The sequence below is a fragment of the Oncorhynchus keta genome, chromosome 26 (assembly GCF_023373465.1).
Source record: "Oncorhynchus keta strain PuntledgeMale-10-30-2019 chromosome 26, Oket_V2, whole genome shotgun sequence".
NCBI lineage: Eukaryota > Metazoa > Chordata > Actinopteri > Salmoniformes > Salmonidae > Oncorhynchus > Oncorhynchus keta.
In genome coordinates this window covers 20370297-20385808 of record NC_068446.1, presented here as the reverse complement: position 1 = coordinate 20385808, position 15512 = coordinate 20370297, and the positions used below count along the sequence as shown (strand labels likewise).

The following is a 15512-nucleotide window of genomic DNA, read 5'->3' as shown; positions in this document are numbered from 1 at the left end:
CTATCGGCTTAGCTAGTTTAACGACACTGCTGCCTTCCCCAATCAGAGTTGAAACACAGCAACATCTGGGATCACTTTAGAGGGGCTGTTAAGAGAGGGGGAGGAAGGGAGGTGGAGATATGGGTGATTCTAGCAATTTAGAGGTATTTAACCCTCTCAATAAGCTACAGTGGAGAGATGAAGGTACCTGCGTGTTCATACCACTCTCACCCACTGGCCTTTTCTGATGTCTGAAGAACTTCTACAGAAGCACACAGACATGTCAGTCTACAAAACAGTAGGAACACTTTCAGAACAGCCGCAATTCGTCTGGGACATGGACTCTACAATGTGACGAAAGCGTTCCACAAGGATGTTGGTGTCACATTCGTCATAAGGAGTAGACCAAGATGCAGCGTGGTAGGTTTCCATCCTTTATTTTGGAAATGAAAACTTCAAAGAACAAAAATAAAAAACTAACCGCTAATAATAATGCTCACTGGCAAAATCCCACAAAGCACAATGGGAAAATGGCTACCTAAATATGATCCCCAATCAGAGACAACGATAAACAGCTGTCTCTGATTGGGAACCATATCAGGCCACCATAGAAATACAATTCCCTTAGATAACCCACCCTAAATCATACCCCGACCCAACCAACATAGAGAATAAACAGCTCTCTATAGTCAGGGCATGACAGTTGGCCCATGTTGACTCCAGTGCTTCCCACAGTTGTGTCAAGTTGTCTGGATGTCCTTTGGTTGGTGGACCATTCTTGATACACAGCAACGTTGCAGTTCTTGACACACTCAAACTGGTGTGCATGGCACCTACTACCATATCTCGTTCAAAGGCACTTAAATATTTTGTCTTGCCCATTCACCCTCGGAATGGCACACATACACAATCCATGTCTCAATTGTCTCAAGGCTTAAAGATCCTTCTTTAACCTGTCTCCTCCCCTTCATCTACACTGATTGGAGTGGATTTAAGAAGTGACATCAATAAGGGATCATAGGTTTCACCTGGTCAGTCTACTGCATGTCCTTCAAACTCAACTCGAAGCCAGTTCCATTGCATTTTTTCATTGCTCCCCTCTAATCAGGGACTGATTTCGACCAGGTGTGCGCAATTAATGCACTAAGGTCGATGTCCTCCTGATCTTTATTTTATCTCTCAGATATAGGAGAGACACTTCAGAATGAACTTCCTTTAGATTTTTTGGGGGGGGATTATTTGTTGTTCCATGTAGTGAATATGTTATTCAATGCGTTTGTATGGGCTAATAGCAATAAGGTTGGTAGAATATAAAATCCCAAATCAAATAGCTAAATGATCCTTGGTATGACCTTCTTAAAACAATTCCGTATAGCTTAGCAGAACCCCCTCCCCCGGCTTCGACTGATGGGTTAATTATCAGGTCGAACAGAAAACCAGCAGGCTCCGGACTTCGTAGGGTAAGAGTTGAATACATCTGGTTTATGTCCTGGAAAGAGCAGGTGCTCCAAATGTTTAGTATACTCGGTGTATAGAGGCTTCTCTGTTAGTGATGTTGAAGGTCTCTATATATAATCTGACAATTCCCCATACTGCTATCTCATGCGGTCTCTGAGCGAGGGGTTTGCTTTAGAAAAACACACACACCAAGCTGTTGGAGCAAGAGGTTTGCCTTAGACACGCTATGAGCTGTGGTAGGTTCTGATGAAAGCCACAGGTTGTGTCAGGCGCTGTATTCTATAAAACACAGTGAGCTGTGCTTGTTCATTTTAGACATGCTCACTTCCTTCCTGCCATGCCACAATGTCTGACTCAGTGTCTGCGTGATTCACATGGTGTGACAGAGGACTTTAAACATGACTAGCAGACTGCCATCAAAAATAGTATTATGACTGCAATCTCGCCAAGGCAAATGCAGACCCGTGCCAGGCTGTACGCAGTGATGGAGCGGTCTGACGAAAGGAGGGATAGAGGGACAAAACACCTCCATCAGTGGGGATGACTGTATCCTCTATCTATCACACTCTATACACACCAGACTTCTCCCTGACTCCCTGAGACAGTGTGCCCCCTTTAAATGTTCCGCTGGCATGTTTCCAGTAGGACCATATTTAGGAGCACACATTCCCCTACTCTCCTGGTGTCTGCTGCTGAGTCTGCATTTCTCACACAATAGGCTGGAAGGTGGTGTGTGTGTGTGTGTGTGTGTGTGTGTGTGTGTGTGTGTGTGTGTGTGTGTGTGTGTGTGTGTGTGTGTGTGTGTGTGTGTGTGTGTGTGTGTGCACAGGAAGCCTCTTTGCTGTGATAATGCTACGACCAGCCAGGGGTGAGAGGTCAGAGGTGGTCAGCAGGAGGACAAGGCCTGCTCTGATTGGATGACTAGGTCCTTGTGAGGACAGTGTTTTGGAATGCATCCCGTCTGAGGAAGGGTTTTGCAATGCCGCCCACATCTTTAACTGTAGTGAGCAGATATGTGATACCATTCACCACTCTGCTCAAAGCGCTGCTACACACAGTTGATACAGTGATATATGTGCACGCAAAGAGCAAACAACAAGCTGCACAAGAACTCACTACTGTAATGGTCCAGGTCACAAAGTGGCTCAGTGACTCGTGTTTGCATCTCAATGTGAAAAAAACAGTCTGCATGTTCCTCACAAAGAGGGCAACTGATGTTACTGAGCCAGATGTCTATGTGTCAGGGGAGAAGCTCCAGGTGGTATCTGATTTTAAGTACCTTGGCATCATACTTGATTCCAACTTCTCTTTTAAAAAGCAGGTGAAAAGGGTCATTCAAATCACCAAATTCAACCTAGATCATTTCCGATTTATACGAAATTGTTTGACTTCAGAGGTAGAAAAACTGTACTTTAAATCTATGATACTCCCCCACTTAACATACTGCTTGACTAGTTGGGCCCAAGCTTGCTGTACAACATTAAAACCTATTCAGTCTGTCTACAAACAGGCTCTCAAAGTGCTTGATAGGAAGCCCAATAGCCATCATCACTGTTACATCCTCAGAAAGGATGAGCTCCTGAGTTGGGAAAATCTTGTGCAATACACCGATGCATGTCTTGTATTCAAGATCCTAAATGTCCTGGCTCCCCCTCCAATCAGTACTTTTGTTAAACAGAAAACCCAAACATATGGCAGCAGATCCACAAGGTCTGCCATGAGAGGTGACTGTATAGTTCCCTTAAGGAAAAGCACCTTTAGTCAATCTGCTTTCTCTGTGAGAGCTTCCCATGTCTGGAATACACTGCCATCAGACACACATAACTGCACCACCTATCACATGAAGACATGGCTAATCAGACTTGTGAACATAATCCCTAGTAGTGTGTTGCCGCTTTTCATGTTGTCTGTTGTCTGTAGCTTGTGAGGTGTGGAAACACTTTGTTGCTTTTATGGATTTTGTCTTGTTGCTCTGTCTGCGTCCTACGTCTTGCTTGTCCTATGTTGCTCTGCATGGGCTCACTGCTCATTGATTGTCTGTATTGTTATTGCAACCGGCCCTTTTACTGAAACATTGATTAATGTGCACTGTCCTTGTAAAAATACAAATAAACTCAAACACGCCACATATGAATTTACATTTGTAAGTACGACTCTACACACACACACACACACACACACACACACACACACACAGGGCCTTTTTTTCTAGTGAAGTGTCTTTCTGTGTTGTTGAGCTGGTAGAGTCTATTATGGGTCTCTCTATGATGATGTCATGACTCCGTCAAAGGTCATTAGTAAAGGCTGTTAAAGGTCATGCTCTGACAGCAGGCGGTTTGTAATATGACCCCTCACCTTTATATCGGTCGGCATCAGCTGAGCCTGTTTGAATGTGGGGGAGAAGGAAAGAAGTAAGGGGGAGAGAAAGAAGGGGAAAAGAGGAAGAGAAGAATGGAGAGAAAGTGAAGGAAGGAGGAGAGAAGGGGTCTTCAGGGCTTAAGTCGTAATATCCCGTTGCTAAGGGCTGATATATCCCGTTGCTAAGAGCCTTTTCCATACGCCCACTTCCTGCCCAGTCTTCCCGGTTTCCTGTTTGGCCCGATGATGTCATCAGGACCTCCATATCTCTTCCTCCCTCTCGGGAGACCAAGGGTGAGGCGGATGGTGGAAAGAGTGGGGAGGAGAGGGGACTAGTCTAGTTCTCAGGGAGGAGATGGGTGAAAGAGAAGGATAGAGCGGTGACCTCAGGAAGAGACTGGCAATTCCGTTTCTCTTCCTCCCTCTGCCTCCCACGCTAGGGCACAGTGAGCTCACTACCTGAGGGGGAGTGGGAGGAAGAGGGTGGAGAGAGGGCTGAGGAAGGGAGAAACGCCTGGCTCACTGTGTTCTCGTCCTAATGATGATGATGATGATGATGTAGGGCTGTGGTCACTGTGAGCCATATTCAGTCATTTCCTCTGGTCAAATTCCTCACTATAGCTGCTTATTATGTGTAGGTACTTTATCTCTCTCTCCCTCCACCTCTCTCTCCCTCTACCTCTCTCTCTCTCTATCACTCTCTAGGTGTTCTATGTATCTGACCTGTTCAAGCCGAGGGTGAAGCCTGCCTCACCCCCTCCCTCCCCCATCAAGAAGGAGCTCCTCCCCCCTGCTGACATCATCGAGCGGAACAACCACCACAACATGGTGTGAGACAGGCCCCGCCCCTTCCCATGACCGAGGAGCCTAATCACAGCACTGTTTGCCTCCCATTGGACAGTAGAATGTAGCGACCAGAGAGACTGTCGCCGTGTCTCATATCACACTCTGTTCCTTATGTAGTGCACTACTTATCACATGCTGTGGTCCAAAGTAGTGCACTACTTATCACGTGCTGTGGTCCAAAGTAGTGCACTACTTATCACGCCCTGTGGTCCAAAGTAGTGCACTACTTATCACGCTCTGTGGTCCAAAGTAGTGCACTACTTAGGAAATAGCCTGTTATTTGAGACCTGCCCTGCAGAGACCACTCTCACTATCCAGATTCTTTAACTACTATTGTTAATACTACTATTCTGATTTGAGCCCAAGTTAGAGCAAAAAGAAGACTCAAAAGCTGAAAGACAAGAAGTTACAGACAGCAGTGCAGAGCCACTGAAACAGAACACTTTGTAACTACACAAAGGGAAAGAAGTGTAAAAGAAATAAATGAATGAGTGAATGAATGAAGCTAGGAAAGAAAGACCGTCTCTGTCTGAGGCCTTGACATAGGATAACAACTTCCTTAGTGATAGGAACGATATTACTGCAAAATGACTAGCAAACGACACGTACAGTATATGAGTAACAATATATAGAGCAGAATAACTTACAGCACTATAATCCAGTTGACTGTCAATTATCACTACTCGCCACCAGATGGAGCAGCTATTAGAACACTTGTTGATGATCACGTAGAGCAGGGGTGTCAAACTCTTTCCATGGAGGGTCTAGTGTCTGCTGGTTTTTGGTCTTTCCTTTCCATTAAGACCTAGACGACCAGGTGTGCGGAGTTTCTTAAGAATGAGTGACTTATTAATGAATTCATCAATCAAGTCCAAGGGAGGAGCGGAAACCCGCAGGCACTCTGCCCTCCGTTGAATGAGTGTGACACGTGACGTAGACGGATAAAGTAAGGCTGTAAATAGTTAACTTGTCCACCAGCTACTGACTACTACTAGAGAAGGAAGAGACCTGGAGAGGAACCAGACCCATACTACTCTAGCTCCTACCACCAAGTAGAAGTTTGGACTTAGTCTAGTTCTCAGTTCGACAAGGCTCTTCTAGCTGCCCCTCTGAGTAACCTAACCTGGGATGATGCTTTCTGAAAGAGCGGGGTGGATGAAGCAGGGGTTCTTGAAAGAGAGATGTTAAAAGAGTAGGGATATTGATTGGTATTAGTTTGGGGGATTCGGGGGAGGAAGAGGAGGGGGAGGTAAATATCTCTCAGCCACCTGTCACCCTGTCTGGGGGCGTGGCTGTGCCATGCTGCCGCTTGATTGGCTGCGTATGTGGGGGTGTGGTCTGTCACCATGGACACAGGGTTGATTGACAGCTAAACTGGGACATTATGGGATAGGGGCTCTTTCCGCTGGCAGGGAGGGGCTCTGGCCCATCTAATCACTCATTAGCGGTATGTATGTATGTGTCCTGTGTGTCACTGTGTTGGTGCCTGCCAGTGTGTCTGCTTTTGTGTGTGTGACGTGTATAGGTTTGTGTGTCCTGTGTATTTGTGTGTGTGTCTTTGATGAACCGGGTAGTGTGTGTGTAGAATGAACCCTCCTCACACACACCATTGTCTGTGCCAAGAATGTGTGCCACTATATGTGTGTGTGTGTGTGTGTGTGTGTGTGTGTGTGTGTGTGTGTGTCAGAGAGGGCCAGAGGTGGAGGACTGAGACCCTGTCCAGAGAACGTTAGAAAAGTGTGGATTTAATATTTTTATTTTCTGCTACGATGCATCTTTAACATGTTCAGTGCTAGTCCAGTCATGTCATTAACTAACTGCTCCCCATCAGTCATTTTATTTTACACTTCAGCTTACTCAGGGCAAATCTCAAATGGCATGCTATTCCCTATAGGATGCACTTCTGGCTAAAATAAGTGCACTAGATAGGGAATAGGGTGCCATTTTGGATGGAGCCGAAGACATCTTCTCAACAACACCACTTCAAAACGTTGCACATCTTTCTAATCACGTTTAGTCCGTCCTATCTTTTTGGCAAACACTTTCCTTTTCATTTTATAAATATATAAATAATGTATAGTTCACAAAAATTAACTGTGTAAGATATTATTTCTTATGTTTAACTATTGTCCACTATGAAACGACAACCTCTGTTCTCTACCAAGTGCTGCTTAAAAAGCATTGATTTACAGATTTTTTTAAATTTAGTTAACTCAAATATTGTAGATTTGTGGTAGTAAGTTTTTAATCTGCATTGAAAACAAACCTACAATTGTATTAAAATTCACTATTAGTATTTTTGTATTGTCTCATTTTGTACAAAATAAATATTAGCAACATTTTTGTTTCTGCTTAATGTACTTAGCTCTACTACATGTGGTTTTAAATAAAATCCCGTTATAAACACAACTATGTCTAAGTCTAGTCTTTGACTGTATGGGTTTATGTCGATGGTCTGTAGTGTCAGTTTCATGTCTGAACTGAGTCTAATGAAAATAAGGTAACACTTGAAGTGTTGTTCATGACAACTCCGTAACCGTGTCTTAAGAGCGTCCATAAGTGTCATAACACGATTCAAAACGTGACCAAAATGTTATAAAAGCTTATGTCAACTGCAACAACTTGAGAGTCATATTTGTCTATATTTCTTTACATTAGCATCGTAAGATATCGACAACACTTATGTCATGAACAACACTTTAAAAGCAAATTGTTACTGAAAGTAGTATTCTACACACATCTATCTTGGCACAGGAGCTGGACTCGAGAAGAACCTCCCATTTTTAAAATAGTGTTTATACATTTCTTGAAGGTAAAATGTGTTAGCACAGACACCAGCAACAGTTCCAGTCAACAACAAACACCACAGACACCAGCAACAGTTCCAGTCAACAACAAACACCACAGACACCAGCAACAGTTCCAGTCAACAACAAACACCACAGACACCAGCAACAGTTCCAGTCAACAACAAACACCACAGACACCAGCAACAGTTCCAGTCAACAACAAACACCACAGACACCAGCAACAGTTCCAGTCAACAACAAACACCACAGACACCAGCAACAGTTCCAGTCAACAACAAACACCACAGACACCAGCAACAGTTCCAGTCAACAACTAACACCACAGACACCAGCAACAGTTCCAGTCAACAACAAACACCACAGACACCAGCAACAGTTCCAGTCAACAACAAACACCACAGACACCAGCAACAGTTCCAGTCAACAACAAACACCACAGACACCATAGGAAATAGGACTGGAAGTACTGTAATTATAAGTATTTAGGTCATACGGGTGTAATTTACACACACATACACAGTGAACTCGAGAGGGCTCAGAGGAGTTGATTTCCCACTTTGGCAGAGCAGAGGAGCAAGTGTATGTGTGTGCGTGCCTGGGTGTGTGTGTGAATGTGTGAGTGTGTATGTACAGTGTCATGTTGTGTGACGGAGTGAGGAAAGGGCAATGTAATTTTCTCTGCAGTAAAGTCTGTTTTCAGCTCGGGAGAGAGAAGTCTTTTAAGAACTGAACATAACTAAATAGTTGTGGTGTTAGATTCCAGGTTCTGGGTGGACAGTGTGGTGTTAGAACCCAGGTTCTGAGTGGACAGTGTGGTATTAGAACCCAGGTTCTGAGTGGACAGTGTGGTATTAGAACCCAGGTTCTGAGTGGACAGTGTGGTGTTAGAATCCAGGTTCTGGGTGGACAGTGTGGTGTTAGAACCCAGGTTCTGAGAGGACAGTGGTGTTAGAACCCAGGTTCTGAGAGGACAGTGGTGTTAGAACCCAGGTTCTGAGTGGACAGTGGTGTTAGAACCCAGGTTCTGAGAGGACAGTGGTGTTAGAACCCAGGTTCTGAGTGGACAGTGGTGTTAGAACCCAGGTTCTGAGAGGACAGTGGTGTTAGAACCCAGGTTCTGAGAGGACAGTGGTGTTAGAACCCAGGTTCTGAGAGGACAGTGGTGTTAGAACCCAGGTTCTGAGAGGACAGTGGTGTTAGAACCCAGGTTCTGAGAGGACAGTGGTGTTAGAACCCAGGTTCTGAGAGGACAGTGGTGTTAGAACCCAGGTTCTGAGAGGACAGTGGTGTTAGAACCCAGGTTCTGAGAGGACAGTGGTGTTAGAACCCAGGTTCTGAGAGGACAGTGGTGTTAGAACCCAGGTTCTGAGAGGACAGTGGTGTTAGAACCCAGGTTCTGAGAGGACAGTGGTGTTAGAACCCAGGTTCTGAGAGGACAGTGGTGTTAGAACCCAGGTTCTGAGAGGACAGTGGTGTTAGAACCCAGGTTCTGAGTGGACAGTGGTGTTAGAACCCAGGTTCTGAGAGGACAGTGGTGTTAGAACCCAGGTTCTGAGTGGACAGTGGTGTTAGAACCCAGGTTCTGAGAGGACAGTGGTGTTAGAACCCAGGTTCTGAGAGGACAGTGGTGTTAGAACCCAGGTTCTGAGAGGACAGTGGTGTTAGAACCCAGGTTCTGAGAGGACAGTGGTGTTAGAACCCAGGTTCTGAGAGGACAGTGGTGTTAGTACCATGGCCTTCCACCTCTCACCTGCATCCATCTAACATGTTTGTGTTTCAAACCAGACAGAAGACAACAGCAGTCTAAACACATCTACTCACTACAGGCAGATTCATGGGGAAATGTAGAGGGTATTAAAGGTGCTGACATAGTTTTAGTAAATCCAATTATGTGTAGGTATTAGATTACAATGAAGACAGTTGAATGGTTTCCATGATCTCATTCAATTCTCTGACAGACTAGATGCGTAGGTGGTGGATCAGAGACAAACAATAACATGAGGGAGTAGTGATAATCTGGTTTACCCAAGATTATGTTCCAAAAGCAGGATCTTTATGGGAAAATTACATCTTCCAGTTTCCCAAAATACTGTACATGAAATAGAGTTCATGTTTTTTTTTTAAATTCCAATAATGCTTTTGCTGTTGTATTAATCCAAAAAGCACATTGAGATTTAATTGAAATTATATTCTAGCATTTCTAATCAACAGTGGATATTTTCTGACATGAATCTGAGAAAATCCTGTTATCTGAAACAGACACAGAGGACTGACAGAGACAACACACACACACACAAGTTGTAACGATCCTCTTCGTGTGAATGACTGGACCAAAGCGCAGCGTGAGACGTGTTCATGATATTTTATTCAAACCAGAACACCAGAACAAACAATAACCAAGAGGAAAACAAACAGTTCTGTAAGGAAACTAACAATACAGAAAACAACTACCCACAAAACCCATGTGGGCAAGAGCTACCTAAGTATGGTTCCCAATCAGAGCTACCTAAGTATGGTTCCCAATCAGAGCTACCTAAGTATGGTTCCCAATCAGAGCTACCTAAGTATGGTTCCAAATCAGAGCTACCTAAGTATGGTTCCCAATCAGAGCTACCTAAGTATGGTTCCCAATCAGAGCTACCTAAGTATGGTTCCCAATCAGAGCTACCTAAGTATGGTTCCCAATCAGAGCTACCTAAGTATGGTTCCCAATCAGAGCTACCTAAGTATGGTTCCCAATCAGAGCTACCTAAGTATGGTTCCCAATCAGAGCTACCTAAGTATGGTTCCCAATCAGAGCTACCTAAGTATGGTTCCCAATCAGAGCTACCTAAGTATGGTTCCCAATCAGAGCTACCTAAGTATGGTTCCCAATCAGAGCTACCTAAGTATGGTTCCCAATCAGAGCTACCTAAGTATGGTTCCCAATCAGAGCTACCTAAGTATGGTTCCCAATCAGAGCTACCTAAGTATGGTTCCCAATCAGAGCTACCTAAGTATGGTTCCCAATCAGAGCTACCTAAGTATGGTTCCCAATCAGAGCTACCTAAGTATGGTTCCCAATCAGAGCTACCTAAGTATGGTTCCCAATCAGAGCTACCTAAGTATGGTTCCCAATCAGAGCTACCTAAGTATGGTTCCCAATCAGAGCTACCTAAGTATGGTTCCCAATCAGAGCTACCTAAGTATGATTCCCAATCAGAGCTACCTAAGTATGGTGCCCAATCAGAGCTACCTAAGTATGGTTCCCAATCAGAGCTACCTAAGTATGGTTCCCAATCAGAGCTACCTAAGTATGGTTCCCAATCAGAGCTACCTAAGTATGGTTCCCAATCAGAGCTACCTAAGTATGGTTCCCAATCAGAGCTACCTAAGTATGGTTCCCAATCAGAGCTACCTAAGTATGGTTCCCAATCAGAGCTACCTAAGTATGGTTCCCAATCAGAGCTACCTAAGTATGGTTCCCAATCAGAGCTACCTAAGTATGGTTCCCAATCAGAGCTACCTAAGTATGGTTCCCAATCAGAGCTACCTAAGTATGGTTCCCAATCAGAGCTACCTAAGTATGGTTCCCAATCAGAGCTACCTAAGTAGTTCCCAAATCAGAGCTACCTAAGTATGGTTCCCAATCAGAGCTACCTAAGTATGGTTCCCAATCAGAGCTACCTAAGTATGGTTCCCAATCAGAGCTACCTAAGTATGGTTCCCAATCAGTGATGCCTGACATCATGGGAAATGGAAAAGAAATCAGTCAAGACCTCAGAAAAAAAATTGTAGACCTCCACAAGTCTGGTTCATCCTTGGGAGCAATTTCCAAACGCCTGAAGGTACCAAGTTCATCTGAACAAACAATAGACTTGGAAAAGGAAGTGATGTGTAAGAGAGGCCGACTTGTGTGTTTTGTGTGTCTGTCTGATTTACCTAACACAAACATTGACATTAATGTCTCATCTTTATTACCATAAAACAATAGTTACACAATGTCATAACAAAACACAGTACATACAGTATTGGATTATACTGGACCCACCAAAGCCCTAAAAAAACTATAATCCTACAATGATGCATATTACGGGTTCTTTTCAATCTGTAATGCTGAAGCAAATTCGGTCATAGAAATGTAACCGTAATTCTCCTATTATGCAGCTGCTAAAGAGGGAACATTGTCCTTATATTTAAAACACGCCGTAATGCTGAACTTCTGCGATACACATTGAATAGAAACCTAAAACCTCGATCAGGGCGTGAGTTTGGTGGGTTGTCTATGTTCGTTTTCTATGATTTGCTATTTCTGTGTTTGGCCTGGTATGGTTCTCAATCAGAGGCAGCTGTCAATCGTTGTCCCTGAATGAGAACCATATTTAGTTAGCCTGTTTTCTATTGTGGTTCGTGGGTGATTATTTTCCGTCGTGTGTCTGCACGGGACTGTTCGTTGGTCGTTTATTGTTTTGTTCAAGTGTTCTATTACTTAATTAAAATATATAAACACTTACCACGCTGCGCATTGGTCCTCCGATCCTTCTTACTACTCCTCCTTGACAGCCGTTACAATCACGCCAAACGATTTTTGCTGCAGTGGCACTTTCAGTGCGTTATGTGTGGTGCATACGTTGGAGTTATCTATCGAACGTATGCATCAAATTGTACCTGTAGACGAATTGACAGAAATGTTAACAGAAGGTGACCGTTGAACTTTTGTTGCACACATATCCAGATGATGCTGTTGTACCATTTTGCACAATGATGCCGTAGGTGTGATTGAGGCGGGAAGCCTCATTCACATGAACCATAAGCACCCCGTTGCATTGCGCCAAATGTCATTCATTTGAATCGGGAGCGTCCACAACAGAGTGAAATCTTAACGCCTCCTTGCATTTGAAGGCTCTGTTTATATACGTTCTCTGTACTTCGTATTTTTCAAAACTCTTAATCTTCTTCAGTCTGGCCAGAGTCCAATGAAGAACAGGAAGTCACCAAACCACAGAAGAACATGAAAACACATGTTTTTTTTATTACTATGGTTGCGTTTCAAAGGCATAAAAGACACACTCGTCCATGGAGTGGTCCAGCGTTGTCTGAGTTTGGCCGGTGTAGGCCGTCATTGTAAATAAGAATTTATTCTTAACTGACTTGCCTAGTTAAATGAAGGTTAAACATATATATATATATTTGGCGTTGGTCCAAATGATTAGCCAAGCAAGGGAAGTTTGCAATGTAAGCCCCTCAGCCGTCGTTTTTAATGGAGTGTGTGAGTGTACAATTATGTTCACTTCGGGCCTGAAAAGCCCCATAATTCAATTTGTGATGACTGTACATCTGCTAAGAAATGTCCGCCAAAAATTAAAACCACAACGTCAATATGGAGTCGACATACACGTGTAAGTAAAAACTAATGTAAATAAGTTAGAACTTGTGCTACTAATGTACAAACACGTCTTATGTTTTTGTTTGGTTAGCTTTTGGAAATGTTTGGGGGAAAAAATCCTTCTTCAGAAGTAGCTAGACAGGCTAACGTTAGTTAGAAAATTAATTTGCCAGCTATCATACAGTAGGTGTATATTAATAATTATATAGTTGCCGCGACCACCCTAATCTGGTGGTCCCAGCGCGTACGACCCACGTGGAGTTCCAGGTCTCCGGTAGCCTCTGGAACTGCCGATCTGCGGCCAACAAGGCAGAGTTCATCTCAGCCTATGCCTCCCTCCAGTCCCTTGACTTCTTGGCACTGACGGAAACATGGATCACCACAGATAACACTGCTACTCCTACTGCTCTCTCCTCGTCCGCCCACGTGTTCTCGCACACCCCGAGAGCTTCTGGTCAGCGGGGTGGTGGCACCGGGATCCTCATCTCTCCCAAGTGGTCTTTCTCTCTTTCTCCCCTTACCCATCTGTCTATTGCCTCCTTTGAATTCCATGCTGTCACAGTTACCAGCCCTTTCAAGCTTAACATCCTTATCATTTATCGCCCTCCAGGTTCCCTCGGAGAGTTCATCAATGAGCTTGATGCCTTGATAAGCTCCTTTCCTGAGGACGGCTCACCTCTCACAGTTCTGGGCGACTTTAACCTCCCCACGTCTACCTTTGACTCATTCCTCTCTGCCTCCTTCTTTCCACTCCTCTCCTCTTTTGACCTCACCCTCTCACCTTCCCCCTACTCACAAGGCAGGCAATACGCTTGACCTCATCTTTACTAGATGCTGTTCTTCCACTAACCTCATTGCAACTCCCCTCCAAGTCTCCGACCACTACCTTGTATCCTTTTCCCTCTCGCTCTCATCCAACACTTCCCACACTGCCCCTACTCGGATGGTATCGCGCCGTCCCAACCTTCGCTCTCTCTCCCCGCTACTCTCTCCTCTTCCATCCTATCATCTCTTCCCTCTGCTCAAACTTTCTCCAACCTATCTCCTGATTCTGCCTCCTCAACCCTCCTCTCCTCCCTTTCTGCATCCTTTGACTCTCTATGTCCCCTATCCTCCAGGCCGGCTCGGTCCTCCCCTCCCGCTCCGTGGCTCGACGACTCATTGCGAGCTCACAGAACAGGGCTCCGGGCAGCCGAGCGGAAATGGAGGAAAACTCGCCTCCCTGCGGACCTGGCATCCTTTCACTCCTCCTCCTCTCTACATTTTCCTCCTCTGTCTCTGCTGCTAAAGCCACTTTCTACCATTCTAAATTCCAAGCATCTGCCTCTAACCCTAGGAAGCTCTTTGCCACCTTCTCCTCCCTCCTGAATCCTCCCCCCCCTCCTCCCTCTCTGCAGATGACTTCGTCAACCATTTTGAAAAGAAGGTCGATGACATCCGATCCTCGTTTGCTAAGTCAAACGACACCGCTGGTTCTGCTCACACTGCCCTACCCTATGCTCTGACCTCTTTCTCCCCTCTCTCTCCAGATGAAATCTCGCGTCTTGTGACGGCCGGCCGCCCAACAACCTGCCCGCTTGACCCTATCCCCTCCTCTCTTCTCCAGACCATTTCCGGAGACCTTCTCCCTTACCTCACCTCGCTCATCAACTCATCCCTGACCGCTGGCTACGTCCCTCCCGTCTTCAAGAGAGCGAGAGTTGCACCCCTTCTGAAAAAACCTACACTCGATCCCTCCGATGTCAACAACTACAGACCAGTATCCCTTCTCTCTTTTCTCTCCAAAACTCTTGAGCGTGCCGTCCTTGGCCAGCTCTACCGCTATCTCTCTCAGAATGACCTTCTTGATCCAAATCAGTCAGGTTTCAAGACTAGTCATTCAACTGAGACTGCTCTTCTCTGTATCACGGAGGCGCTCCGCACTGCTAAAGCTAACTCTCTCTCCTCTGCTCTCATCCTTCTAGACCTATCGGCTGCCTTCGATACTGTGAACCATCAGATCCTCCTCTCCACCCTCTCCGAGTTGGGCATCTCCGGCGCGGCCCACGCTTGGATTGCGTCCTACCTGACAGGTCGCTCCTACCAGGTGGCGTGGCGAGAATCTGTCTCCTCACCACGCGCTCTCACCACTGGTGTCCCCAGGGCTCTGTTCTAGGCCCTCTCTTATTCTCGCTATACACCAAGTCACTTGGCTCTGTCATAACCTCACATGGTCTCTCCTATCATTGCTATGCAGACGACACACAATTAATCTTCTCCTTTCCCCCTTCTGATGACCAGGTGGCGAATCGCATCTCTGCATGTCTGGCAGACATATCAGTGTGGATGACGGATCACCACCTCAAGCTGAACCTCAGCAAGACGGAGCTCCTCTTCCTCCCGGGAAGGACTGCCCGTTCCATGATCTCGCCATCACGGTTGACAACTCCATTGTGTCCTCCTCCCAGAGCGCTAAGAACCTTGGCGTGATCCTGGACAACACCCTGACGTTCTCAACTAACATCAAGGCGGTGTCCCGTTCCTGTAGGTTCATGCTCTACAACATCCGCAGAGTACGACCCTGCCTCACACAGGAAGCGGCGCAGGTCCTAATCCAGGCACTTGTCATCTCCCGTCTTGATTACTGCAACTCGCTGTTGGCTGGGCTCCCTGCCTGTGCCATTAAACCCCTACAACTCATCCAGAACGCCGCAGCC

General features: G+C 45.4%; 1 protein-coding gene across 2 annotated transcripts in view; it reads left to right on the top strand.

Moving 5' to 3' along the window:
• Positions 1-7050, top strand: part of plpp3 (phospholipid phosphatase 3) — a 42364-nt gene extending 35314 nt beyond the window's left edge. For both annotated transcript variants that reach the window (XM_035757230.2, XM_052480323.1), the window contains exon 7: positions 4501-7050. In XM_035757230.2, coding sequence (XP_035613123.1) covers positions 4501-4629 — 129 coding nt within the window. In that variant the 3' untranslated portion in view covers positions 4630-7050. The remainder of the gene's footprint in view (positions 1-4500) is intronic.
• Positions 7051-15512: the final 8462 nt, after the last annotated feature.